The 12,500-nt window shown below is 37.8% G+C and overlaps 1 protein-coding gene across 1 annotated transcript in view; it reads right to left on the bottom strand.

The window, feature by feature from the left end:
* Window positions 1–3,707: 3,707 nt before the first annotated feature.
* The window catches only part of LOC138037246 (protein mono-ADP-ribosyltransferase TIPARP-like), a 20,410-nt gene continuing 11,617 nt past the window's right edge, over window positions 3,708–12,500 (bottom strand). The window contains exons 2-3 of the mRNA XM_068883216.1: window positions 5,325–5,507; window positions 3,708–4,149 (exon numbers count right to left, since the gene is read on the bottom strand). Of these exons, the coding sequence (XP_068739317.1) occupies window positions 3,708–4,149; window positions 5,325–5,507 (625 nt within the window). The remainder of the gene's footprint in view (window positions 4,150–5,324; window positions 5,508–12,500) is intronic.

Genomic DNA, 12,500 nt, shown 5'->3' with positions numbered 1-12,500 from the left:
GAATCTGTTTTCGGATACTCCTTCAAATGCGAGCACGCTCTAATACACAACTCGCAACATACTTTGCGAGTGAAACTTTTCAAGCAAGGCCTATTAGCTGCTGTAGCGAACGAGCGGAGAGCTTCATTGGAACTCTTTGCTGGCTTCTGAAGCAACATTCTCATCGGTAATGAGTCTAACCTTGGAAGTGTGAAAGAACCGTGGACAAAACAATTCCTTCCTAACATCCAAATGGAAACGTAAGGAGTTTCAGCAGATTGTGATACTAAACGTCTACCTCTCTATTCAGGGTGCAGAAGAAGACCAACTGCAGCTTTTGCATGCACAGGGGGCAGTTTCCCTAAAAGAATTATTCACAAGTGGGGCTATAAAACTCGCGGTTATGAGCGAAATTTTAGCAATTGCTTAGAGAAGCCTGGAAAAGTCAAAACTTCAACGGCCCGGGAGTTTGAAGCCGTGACCTCGCCATGCCAGGGCGATGCTCTAACCAACTGAGCTATGAAGCAACTGATGTTGGGAGCTGGTCATTTGTGGGTCAGTACACAGGAAAAGGATATTGCTGAACTCTTGAGCCTATGCAGTACATAAAATCAACACCATCAAACAGTTTTCACATTATTTACATTATTTTGTGGGCTAAAAGAAAATAAAGAGTCTCTCGATGTACCCTTCAATGAAATAGATAATGAGTCAGGGGAGGTTCCTGAAGTCTTTAAAGCATCAAAGGTAACCCCAATGTTTAAAAATGGTAACTGTATCCAATCTAGTAAATTACAGGCCAACAGCAGTCATTTCTTCACTTAGCAAAGTGCTGGAAAGACTAGCATATGCCCAACTTGTGTCTTATCTGGAATAAGATTGTCTACATTTTAACTTTCAGTTTGGTTTTCGAAAAGGATACTCCACTGAATATGCCATTCTAGAAACTCTGGAGAATTTAAAGTCAGCAATTCATGATTGTACGTTAAAGAAATAACATGTGGTATATTTTTAGACTTTTCAGAGGCCTTTGAAACAATAAACCAAGTTTAAATAAATATGGAATCCGAGGGCTACCCCATGCAATGGTTTCCAAGCTGTATCACTAATCGTAAGCAATATGACAAAGTTGGTGGTACAGAATCTACTAGCCTTAGAACCATCAAATTAAATGTGGTGTAACACAAGGTTCCACATAAGGGCCACTGTTGTTTTTACTATACATTAACGACTTCCCCAGGTCTTTAAAGAAATTAACTTTTAGATTTTTTGAAGATGATACAAATATTTATTTTTTGTGTTTTTTTAAAACACCCAGAATAATTACAAAGAGTTATTAACCTCACCTTAGACGAAAACAAATATTAGAATAAAATCCCAGATTAAGGAGGCTCGAAATAGTTTTTAGATACAGTTGAGGTAATCATATCAAGACAAAATTTGGCCAGGGTATTAAGTACCCATCATAGATTTCTCACATCACATTTTCCTCCAAAATAACGTCACCATGGAAACGATATAAGGCATTTCCTTGAGCCTTAAAATCAACATAAATTGCCTTTTTTGAAAAAACGGGACAGTGAAATCTTCCCATTCAGCGTTACCAGATAATGTTAGAAATAATCTCTAAAATATTTAAAATTCAACAAAATCTGTTGGTCAGTTTTTCAGAAAAATAAGTTTTTTTGAAATGTGTCGCTAATTTCTTTTTTCACCTACAGAATTTTTTTAAATTTGAAATACAAACGTTTTAAATAAATCTAAGCTAACATGCAAAAAATGAAAAAATTTACCTTCTGGAAACAGAGATATAAGCGAGTAAAGTTGCAAAATCAGGAAAAATGAGGGGGTTACAAGAGCGGCATTTACGCATGTGTCACCCGCTCATTCGAGTGCCCGCGCGAGTGAAGCTACAGGTCAACTCAAACGGAATTAAGTGACCATGAAACCGTTTGTGTACAATTTTCGCTGTGTTCATGAATAGGAGATGTCTATTTATATTCCATATGTATAGGAATTAGAAGAAAAGTGGGCGAAGCTAGTGGTATTTGTTTATTTCTGGTGACCCACTTTGAATCGTGAGCTGATGCGAGCAGCTTTTAGAATTGCGTGTGTCGCTTACGCGCGCGCGCTCAGCTGAAAACCCTTTCGAGCCTCCTTAAATAACTGGGTGTTTTTATTGATCAACATGCTCAGCTCCAGCACATTAACAACAAAATGACGAAATAACATCGGAATTTTGTTCAAGCTTAGGCATTATGTGTCTCACGGTGAACACGCTTAAATAAATGTACTACACAATGTGCACTTATATAACCGCATCTATATTATGGGTTAATGAGCTGGGGTACTGCAAGCTTTAAAAAATCAAAATAAGTCAAAATAAGTGCCTTCTTTGCGAACAAAAGAGAAAGCCCATCACCGTACTATACACTACTAGAAATCCTAAAGTTAGTCAAGAGAACATATAAAATTAAAAATTGGCTTTCTTGAGTATGAAATACAATACCAAAAAAAGGAAACACCTCCTGCTCTCTATGATTTGGTACAACCGGCTTCTGTAGTCCATAAATATTATAAAAGGCATTCCAGTGATCGAAATCTGTACAGAGCATCTTTCAGGACTAACTATATTCTTGCAAGGTTTAGTGTAGTGGAATCACAAACCTGGGAATCAATACCTATCGCACTTACAACAATTTTAAAGATAATATAAAATCTCATTGCTTGATAGCCAGACATGAATGACTCTTACTTATAATGAGCTCTATTTCTTTACTTTAAAAAAATATTTATTATCATTATCTACGCACTCTACAACTTCAATATCGATTAGTTTAGCGAGGGGTGTCTTGAAAACAAAGATCCCGAAGACCCCTAAGACCCTAAGACTTGAAAACGAAGAAAGTAACCCAAAACCATCAGTTTGGCTAACCCTAGACCTAAAGTTGGTTTTTAGGCGTAGGGTTAGCCGAATTGAGGGTTTTGGGTTACTTTTCTTCATTTTCGGGCCTTAGGGTATCTTAGGGGACAGTTTTAGGAGTCTTTGTTTTCAAGACACCCGTTTAGCCAGAGCTTTTCAAATAAACTGCACTGTAGCAGCAGCCAACTCGAAAGGATTGCTCCTTTGACAGCTACGCAGTGCACCAATGTAATGCATAATTCAAAATGGTAAAAAAAGATAGCTCTGTCTCAAGCTCTCATTGCTTGATAGCCAGACATGAATGACTCTTACTTATAATGAGCTCTATTTCTTTACTTTAAAAAAATATTTATTACCATTATCTATGCACTCTACAACTTCAATATCGATTAGTTTAGCGAGGGGTGTCTTGAAAACAAAAACCCCGAAACCCTTAAGACCCTAAGACTTGGAAACAAAGAAAGTAACCCAAAACCCTCAATTTGGCTAACCCTAGGCCTAACCAGGCCTAAAGTTGATTTTTAGGCCTAGGGTTAGCCAAATTGAGGGTTTTGGGTTACTTTTCTTCATTTTCGAGTCTTAGGGTCTTAAAGGGTCTTAGGGGTCTTTGTTTTCAAGGCACCCGTTTAGCCAGAGCTTTTCAAATAAACTGCACTGTAGCAGCAGCCAACTCGAAAGGATTGCTCCTTTGACAGCTACGCAGTGCACCAATGTAATGCATAATTCAAAATGGTAAAAAGATAGCTCTGTCTCTAATTTATTCTACCAACAGGTTTCGCTTCAAAGGTTGCTGATAAGGATCTGACTATTTGCCACAGTATGCTTGCCCAGGAACAAAATACTCAACGATGTATTCTGGGTAAAACTGATCTTTGTCAAAGATAACAAAAATACTTGGTGATCCTTCATTATCCACACAGGAGTCGTAAAGTTCGCTGGCGGGATTACTTGGATCCTTCGCAGGGGGTCTGCGATAGCTGGACTGGCCCTTGGTATAAGATCCAACAAGAACTTTGGCGACGAACATGAATTGGGAAGAGTTGTCGTCTTGTGAGGCGTACGAGTCGCTATACGAAGAATTCAGTGCGAAGTAGCTCCCCTGTCCGTATGTGGTTGCGTTCTTTCCGTGCACACGCCAGTCGAAATTTTGCTTGCAGATAGCTTCCACAGCATCTGGGCTTGTTCCATGAAATAGTGTCTTCTCGTTAGTGTCTTCTTTGCTTTGTGCTAACATGTGATCCTTCTTCCTAAGAAGTAAAGGACAGACCAAAAAACGATATTTAGGTTTTCAGTACCTTTACACAGATTTCGAAGAAACTGCCACAGACTGTAAGCTGAATTGATATCGACCGGTATTAATTCAGGGACGAAGAAGCAAAGTGGTACAAGAGGAAAAATAGAGCAGCAATAGGAACGCGTTCATTTAAGTGTTCATTTTTTTACGGTGTAAAAGGTTAATGTTGAGGTCCGATTCTAACTTTCCACGCATAACGTGATTTTACGAGATAGGATTGTTACTTGCCACAACGTACCACCACACGAACGTTAGGTCACGAAGTTCTTATTTATATAGATTTAGCCAAGCCTAAAAGTGGAGCCCACGGTTAAATATTCTTAAAATAAGTTAACCCGCCCTGAACCTGCGATCCAATCGAAACCAAGTAACGATCAACTTTAGAAAAAGCTAACCTCGATGAACTCTAAAGTTGAGCCTGCAATATGGTCACGTGATACTGGTCAGCGGCTACCTTGTTTTGACAAGTATCAGTCATAACATGGATATCCAAAATCAAAGATGTACGCTGTCAACTAGCTGGAGTATGGCCGCCTAGATGAGCTCTAAACTTGAGCGCGCGATATGGTCAGGTGATACTTGTCACATTGGCATACATGGAGGGGTAGACAGTCGTACAGTGACCAAAACCAAATTTTCTTCCATATTTTCTATTTTCTTACCCATGGTGCTCCGCTATAATTTACCTGTAAGAATTTATGGAAAAAGTTCATATTCACACTTGGCAGGGCTGCTATTTCTAACCGTAAACTGGGCTTATTCAAAAACCTCACTTTTCTAACCAAGGACATTCTAGCCTTAGGTTCTTTACCGGCTACTTCTGACCAGAAATGAAAATGCAAGCAATATTTTGTTTTCGTTTTAGATAAGCCGGTAGATAATCTCTCCCCTCTATTACCCAAAGTTCACCGAAAATCCCAAGGAAGGCATTTTTTTAAAGCAGGTAGCTACTGAAGCCGACGAACCCGCTACAATAAATCTTCTTTACAAAATGAAAGAATCAGATGAGGAAAGAGAGGGCATACACCAACCCTAGTCGTGTAAGTTCGATAGTTGTGCCAAAATGTTCCAACGCAGACCTATAAAATCCGGATCCATTGCCTTGAGAAAAGAACACGGGAGAATTACCTCTGATACTTTTCCCACATAAACGGGTTTTGAACACGTTCAATCTTTACAATCTTCACACGTTTGCTGATTGACTTCGTAAACAGTTCCTCCACGTCTTCAAACTCATTCGATGAAGGGGACAGTTGAACACGTTGAACATGGGATGACATTGAAGACCAATGAGCAGGCAGCCCTATAGACCTATCAAAGACAAAAATATAAACCTTTTTTAGTAACGCCTTCCTTTCCATCCAGTTCCCGTGTTTTATGAGTCAATGAGTCATAAGTCATGAGTCAATGAGACTCACAGTCAATATAGCAATGATTTATTGATTAAGCCTAAGCCCTCGTTTCAGTGATTAGGCCTAAGCAGTCTCTGAAATTTTAGCTTTCATTTTATGGTTTGGTTAACTGCACTAACTCATGAATTTGACTCATTGACTCATGACTCATAAATACTTAAGACTCCTTTCCATCATTCATGATAAGCTCAAATGAGGATCTTTATGCAAGTAGCTAGAATTTCCCTCGATCTTTCTCAGTTGAAAATTAAAAGATCAAAGGACCTCTTCCAAGTTTATTCTGAATGGTAAGGGAATGGCTTACTTCATTTTTTTTTCTTTTTCCGTTAATTTCAAAACTGCTCTTGTAGTAATCATGTGATTTATTTCTATTTATACAAGAACAATTTCGATCACGTTTAGTTAGTATAGTTCCATGCAGCAATGCTCTGGCATGCAGCAATGCTTTCTCAAATTTCAACATGGTGACTTCGTGCCTCTGAGAACTTAATGAATTTTAAAACTGCATCGTTATTTTGAAGGTTAGTAGGATTTGTATTCGTCTGCAAATAAATAAAATAATTTTTCGTACTTTTAGCTTAGTTACATGCAACATACACGACCAAATCATATCAGATGTAATTTCATCGTGACAAGTATGAGGAAAGTCTTTTTTTTACATTATTAACCGAATAGACTCATTTAACGATCTGCACATACACGGGAATATATATATAAGCTCTAAACGAATTTTCAGTTGCTTGTGCCAGTCGGTAAATTTTCAGCAATAACTAAAAGTTTCCCGCCACACCAGCAATACGCAAACTATGACCAACGCACCATGGGTGTGCACATCTGTGTTTTGGGGTGTAATTGAAACAGAAAGAAATGTTGATACAGAATTTTGGATAAGTACCTTACTAGATGTTCAAAATGTCTAGTTATCGCTTGTGGCCCTCTGATTGTTACAGAAATACTAATGGCTGTTTCCGGAAAATGATATTTTTGCTAAAAAAAAAAAAACCCGGGCGACCCATGAATGTATCGATTTCCGTTCGATGAGAGTGCCCGCGTTTATGTTTATGTTTATGTTTACGGTTTAGAATTTATACACGGCACATATCAAAAAGTCTAATGGTAGTTTAGAAGTCTTTTTCTAGGGTGAGATCGGAGGGATATCATACGTATTATTTATTTATTTATTTATTTATTTATTTATTTATTTATTTATAGCAATCTGAGATCCACTGTTTTCTTTTTAGAGCTGGCTTGACAATACCATATTTATACTGATACGTTCTTTTTCCACCACTGTCCCGGCATGTAAACTGTTCACTTCCGGTTTCCGTCTGTGGCTGCTGGCGGCGTGGACGCCAGTGAATCTAAAATATACTCGTCACAATGCCATTCGTGGCCAAAACATAAAGGAGCAACCTTCGATTTACGCACGCGTATTGAAATAATCAATAACCCCGCTTGCGTGTGCAAATGATCAATAATCCCGAGATAAAATATCGCCCCACCGACGCGGGCTACAACCGAATTCTGAAATCACCATGAAAAACGACGTGGCCAACATTCGACACTTGTCATACATTTGAACAGTACAATGAGTCTGTTATACTTCTCTTATTGGACTCGTTTGCAGCCTTCGACACGGTGGATCACTCGATACTGTTGTCAAGACTGCGTGACCGCTTCGGAGTAAACGGTACTGCTCTTGCATGGTTTGAGTCCTACCTGACGTCGCGCAAGCAGTTTGTACTGGTCAATGACTGTAAGTTGAGACAGTGCTCTCTAGAACGCGGTGTACCCCAGGGGTCTGTTCTGTTCTGGTTCATAATCTTCTCTATCCATCAACCATTGCCGATATCATCAAGCTCCACAAGTTACGGTATCATTTATACGTTGATGATACCCGGTACCATTTATGCGCTGATGATACCCATCCGCATATATCTTTTAAAACTGACTGTAGCTATGATCTCTCATTGGTTAAGCGTTGTGTTGAACGCTGTGTCAATGACATTGATTGCTGGATGGTGAATAATGGACTTAAACTCAATCAGGATAAAACTGAACTTGTTCTTATAAGCTCAAAATCTCGTTCCAGGCCTTCTCTGGAGTTTATCCAAGTGGGTGATGAAAAGATCCAACCCAAATCTTCCGCCCGAAATTTGGGGGTGATTATAAATCAGTGTCTCCATTTAACCGACCATGTTAAAAAAGTCTGCGTTTCCTGATATTATCATTCGAGGAACATTGCCAAGATTAGGAAGTTCTAAAGTGAAGATACCTCTGAAGTTTTAGTACATGCGTTTGTTAGCTCTAACCTCGATAACTGTAACTCTTTGTTATATAGTCTTCCTAAACACCTGTTAAACAGGTTAAGATCAATACAAAACACTGCTGCATGCATTGTACATTATCTAAGCGGTTTGACCAAATCACTCCTACTATGTTTAAACTTCATTGGCTACTGCTAAATTATCCCATAGATTTTAAAATTCTACTGTTAGTGAACAAATGTCTTAATGCCTTGGCACCAACTTACCTGTCTGAACTTTAACACTACAGTAATAGTCTACGATTACTTTGTTCTAGTTCTCAGAATTTTTTAGCCGTTCCTAAATCTAGGTTAAAGACGTATGGTGACAGGGCTTTTTCCACAGTTGCTCCCAGGTTATGGAATCAATTGCTTCCTGAACTCAGGGGTGTTAACTCTATCGACCAGTTCAGGACGCAGTTGAAAACATACTTATTTAAATTGGCCTATGATGTTTGATTTTAGTAGTTTAGTTAATTTTATTATATCCTACAATATTTTTTAACTGTGTATTTTCAGTGTTTACTATATTATTGTCGAGTCATTCAAGTCTCACCACCATTTGCAATGCAAATAAGAGCAACCTCAAGAACTTCTGCTTTCAACCACTCAGAAGAAATTCAGTTCAGTTAACCCTTGAGAAACTAAATGTCAGAAAGGCCTGTGGTTATGACTCCATATCTCCTACATTGTTAAGGCTAGCATCAAGTGGCATAGCAGATTCCTTAACAAAGCTTTTTAATGAGTGAATAAGGAAAGGTGAATGGCCTGAAGCATGGAAGAAAGGAGAGTGGAACCCAGTCCACAAAAAGGATGACCGGTTGGATGAAAGAAACTATCGTCCAATAAGATTGCTAAGTACAGTGGATAATGTTTTTGAGTCTATGATGAGCATACAAGTGAATAATCATTTTGATTCCAAGCGCGATCCCTGCATATCTCCGTACAGGAAAAAAACATAGTTGTGAAACTACTTTGCTCAGACTCACTGAAGATTGAAAGCTGGCTGTGGATTCTGAGCAATTTATTGAAATACTCTCAACAGACATGAGTAAAGCATTTGATTCCCTACATCCATCACTCATGATAAATAAATTTAAGTCGTATGGCTTTTCAGAGGAATCACTCAGCTTGATGAGATCATATTTTTCCAAGCGACAAAATATAGTCAAACTAAATGGAGTCACCAGCAGTTGGAAGGATGCTGTTAGAGGATGCCCTCAAGGGTCATCATTTGGACCCTTACTACATAGTAGATAATGCAAGCTTGTCAATGTACGCTGACGATCATCAGCTGTATGTAAAGGGGTATTCAGTTGACTGCGTGGAACAACTTTTAATTAATGGGGGGCACACTATATCGAAATGGTACAAAGATAACTTTCTGAAGGGAAATTACGACAAGTACAATTTAATGTTATTAGGCAGGAAGAACAAAAATGAGGACAGTCCATCTATCAATGTCAAGATTGATGAACAGGTTATTAAATCATCACCAGACTTGAAGTTACTGGGAGAAACATTAGATAATGAACTTAAGTGATATATGCAAAATGGCAAGTAGGAAAGTTGGTGTTCTAGTACGTCTTAGAAATATGATTCCCAGAGAAGGCAAGTTACAATTGTACAAATCAGCAATTTTACCTAACTTAACACATTGTCACATAGTGTGGCATTTTTGCAAAGCATCTGATGCAAGAAAATTAGAAAGAGTACAAGAACGGGCATTACGTGCTGTATATAATGATAGGAATGCTACGTATGAGGAACTCCTAGAGAAGGGAAGACTCTCTAGTCTTGAGAACAGACGGTTACAAGATATACTAATTTTAATGTATAAGGTTAAAAATTCACTAGCTCCAGAGCATGTATGTAATATGTTTTTTCAGCAAGATAAGCATTATAACTTACGAAGTGATTTTCCTGTTCCAAGATATAATACTGTTAAGTATGGCAAGCACAGTATCAGATATTTAGGCCCACACATATGGGGCAAGATAAGCCGGGAACTACGCAGTAAGACCAGTCTTCAGGCATTCAGGAGAGGGGTGCGTGCTCTCAATGTGCTTGGCTTGCTGGACGGCACGTGTGGCTGCTGTGCATGCTCATCTTAGAGTGGTGGGTAGACATAGTGGCTTTTGCGGTGCGGCTGACTGGTGTATTGGGAGGGTGCTCCCCTATCCTCTATTTAATTCGTCTAATTTAAATTTTCTAGACTTTTAACTTTCTGAAATTTGAATCTACATTTTTTACTGCTGCTTATATGTTTGTCCTATATTGTCTGTTTGTACGGTCTATTTGATTGTCTGTTTTGTCTATCTACTTGTTTGTCTTTGTATGTTTCCCTGCTTGTCCTACTGTCTGTCTGTAATAATTTTATATATTGATGTTATTCTTATATATTAATGCTATTTTAAGAATATATTTTTAATAATTTTACATATACTTTATTTAGTCTTATATTATATTATTTATAGTGTCCACAATTAGCTTTTAGCTAAATACCTTGACACTTAAATAAAGTTTATGTATTTATGTATGTATGTATGTATGTATGTATGTATGTATGTATGTATGTATGTATGTATGTATGTATGTATGCTTTGAGCAATTAGTGCATACCGCGCTTTATAGGTATTATTATTATTATTGTTGTTGTTATTATTATTATTATTATTATGATTATTATTGTTGTTGTTGTTGTTGTTGTTGTTCGCGTGAGAGTGGAAAAAAGGCCGAATCAAGCCGATTTTTCGGATTAAATCGTTCTCGATTACGGAATGATTACTGGCTTCACAGGTTCCGAGTATCCAGCCTTGTCTCCTTTTAATGAAGGATGGGAGCAAATTTCAAATCCAAATTGACACAAGCTGAAGTAAAAGTACCTTTATTTTATTTATTTTCCTCGCTGTGAACTAGGATTAGCCGATTTTTTTCCGAATTTCCTATATAAACCCTACAAATCGTTAGGTTGACTGAGACTCAAATAATGAGTTTGGGTCACCTGTGGTTTAAAAAATGAGCACGAGTGTTTTATCTAGTTTTAAACCACAAGGCCAAACAGAGTGGTTTTAGAGCCGATAAAAGACGACCTGCGAGTTTATTGAAGGGCTTCAAAAACATTCCACAAAAACAGTGCCTCTCTGAACAAAGGTTCAAATTGTGAGAGGAGAATATTAGCACACAAGAAAAACAAGATATGCAATATTAGTATGCTTTACATATATAATTGTAATGAGAAGTGTTTTACCAGTTTTTCTCAAACTCATTAATTATTCCTGCAGCTCTTACCCAACCAGAGCATCTTATTCTGGCCAGGTGGATGAGTTTAGAAACCCAATGAAAAACGAGTTGAAAACACAGCCGTGTTTGAAACGATTTCAATATAACATTTTATTTACGATCGTAAATATTTATATAATTATTTATTTATATACTTAATTGCGATATAAAGAATACAAATATATAAATGTAAGGATTTTAATATACATCATTAGAAAATGTTACAGCTGTTTGCATGACCATGTTACTCAACAAAAAAAGGAAAATTAAAAGCAAAATTTACACAAAAGTAAGCACTTGTAATTTAAAAGCTAATTTCATTGACAAGCGTATCGGAGTTTCAACAAAGGTATGATAGCAAATTCAGTTCAAACGTTGAATGTTATGTTTTCAGGTAAATTAAAATGTAACCGGTGATGGCCGATACAACAGAAAACTGTGTAATTTGCAAGGGGCCCCTTGGCAAAGGGGAAATCGTTACACTTGGAGAGAAAAGAAGAGCAAGTGAAAATCGTGTAAGCCTAGAACGCAATGATAGTACCATATTTGCACCGTGCTTGGGCAACAGTCCCACCAATATTGCCGTAAAATTCAATGCAACCCTAACAAAATATCCCAGGCTAACAGATTGTCCATCCAAAGCTTAGACACAAGCATTTGCCACTCTGCATTCCGTTCAACGGCAAAAAAAACTTCATTTTCAGCGGCGATTGTTTTTTTGTGTGGAACACCAGCTGATGGTGGCGAACAAAGGAAAAAAGTAGATGTGTTTAAAGTAACAACAACTGAGATGAAAGATACTATATTAGCGATATGTTCTGAAAGACGAGATGCATGGAGTAATGTTGTACAAGCACGGGTCATGCACATACATGATTTACATGCCGCTGATGCTATGTATCACCAGACATGTAGTGTCAATTTCCGCACAGGAAAGCAAATTTCAAAGGTGTTTGTGACTGAAGAACCTGCACACAAGAAGAAAAGACTTGAACGACCACAGGATGAAGAAAAAATGGACGCGTTTCTGCAAGTAGCAAAGTTTCTTCAAGACAATGATGATGAACAGATTACTGTAAATCATCTTATTGATTTAATGAATGATTACTTTGAAAGCACAGCATACGGCCACACACATATGAAAGCATGGCTCAAGGAGCACTTTGGTGATCAAACTTTAATTACTGAAATAAATGGAAAGAGTAATGTAGTCACATTTACAGGGCACTGCAGAAACCATACTTCAAGAATTTCATGCTTGTCAAAAGGATCATCCTGAAGAAGAAAAGAAACACATCATCAAAG

Source organism: Montipora capricornis, chromosome 2 (assembly GCF_036669925.1).
Source record: "Montipora capricornis isolate CH-2021 chromosome 2, ASM3666992v2, whole genome shotgun sequence".
Classification (NCBI taxonomy): Eukaryota; Metazoa; Cnidaria; class Anthozoa; order Scleractinia; family Acroporidae; genus Montipora; species Montipora capricornis.
Note: the sequence above shows the minus strand (reverse complement) of the source record. Positions and strands in the feature narration are given on the sequence as shown.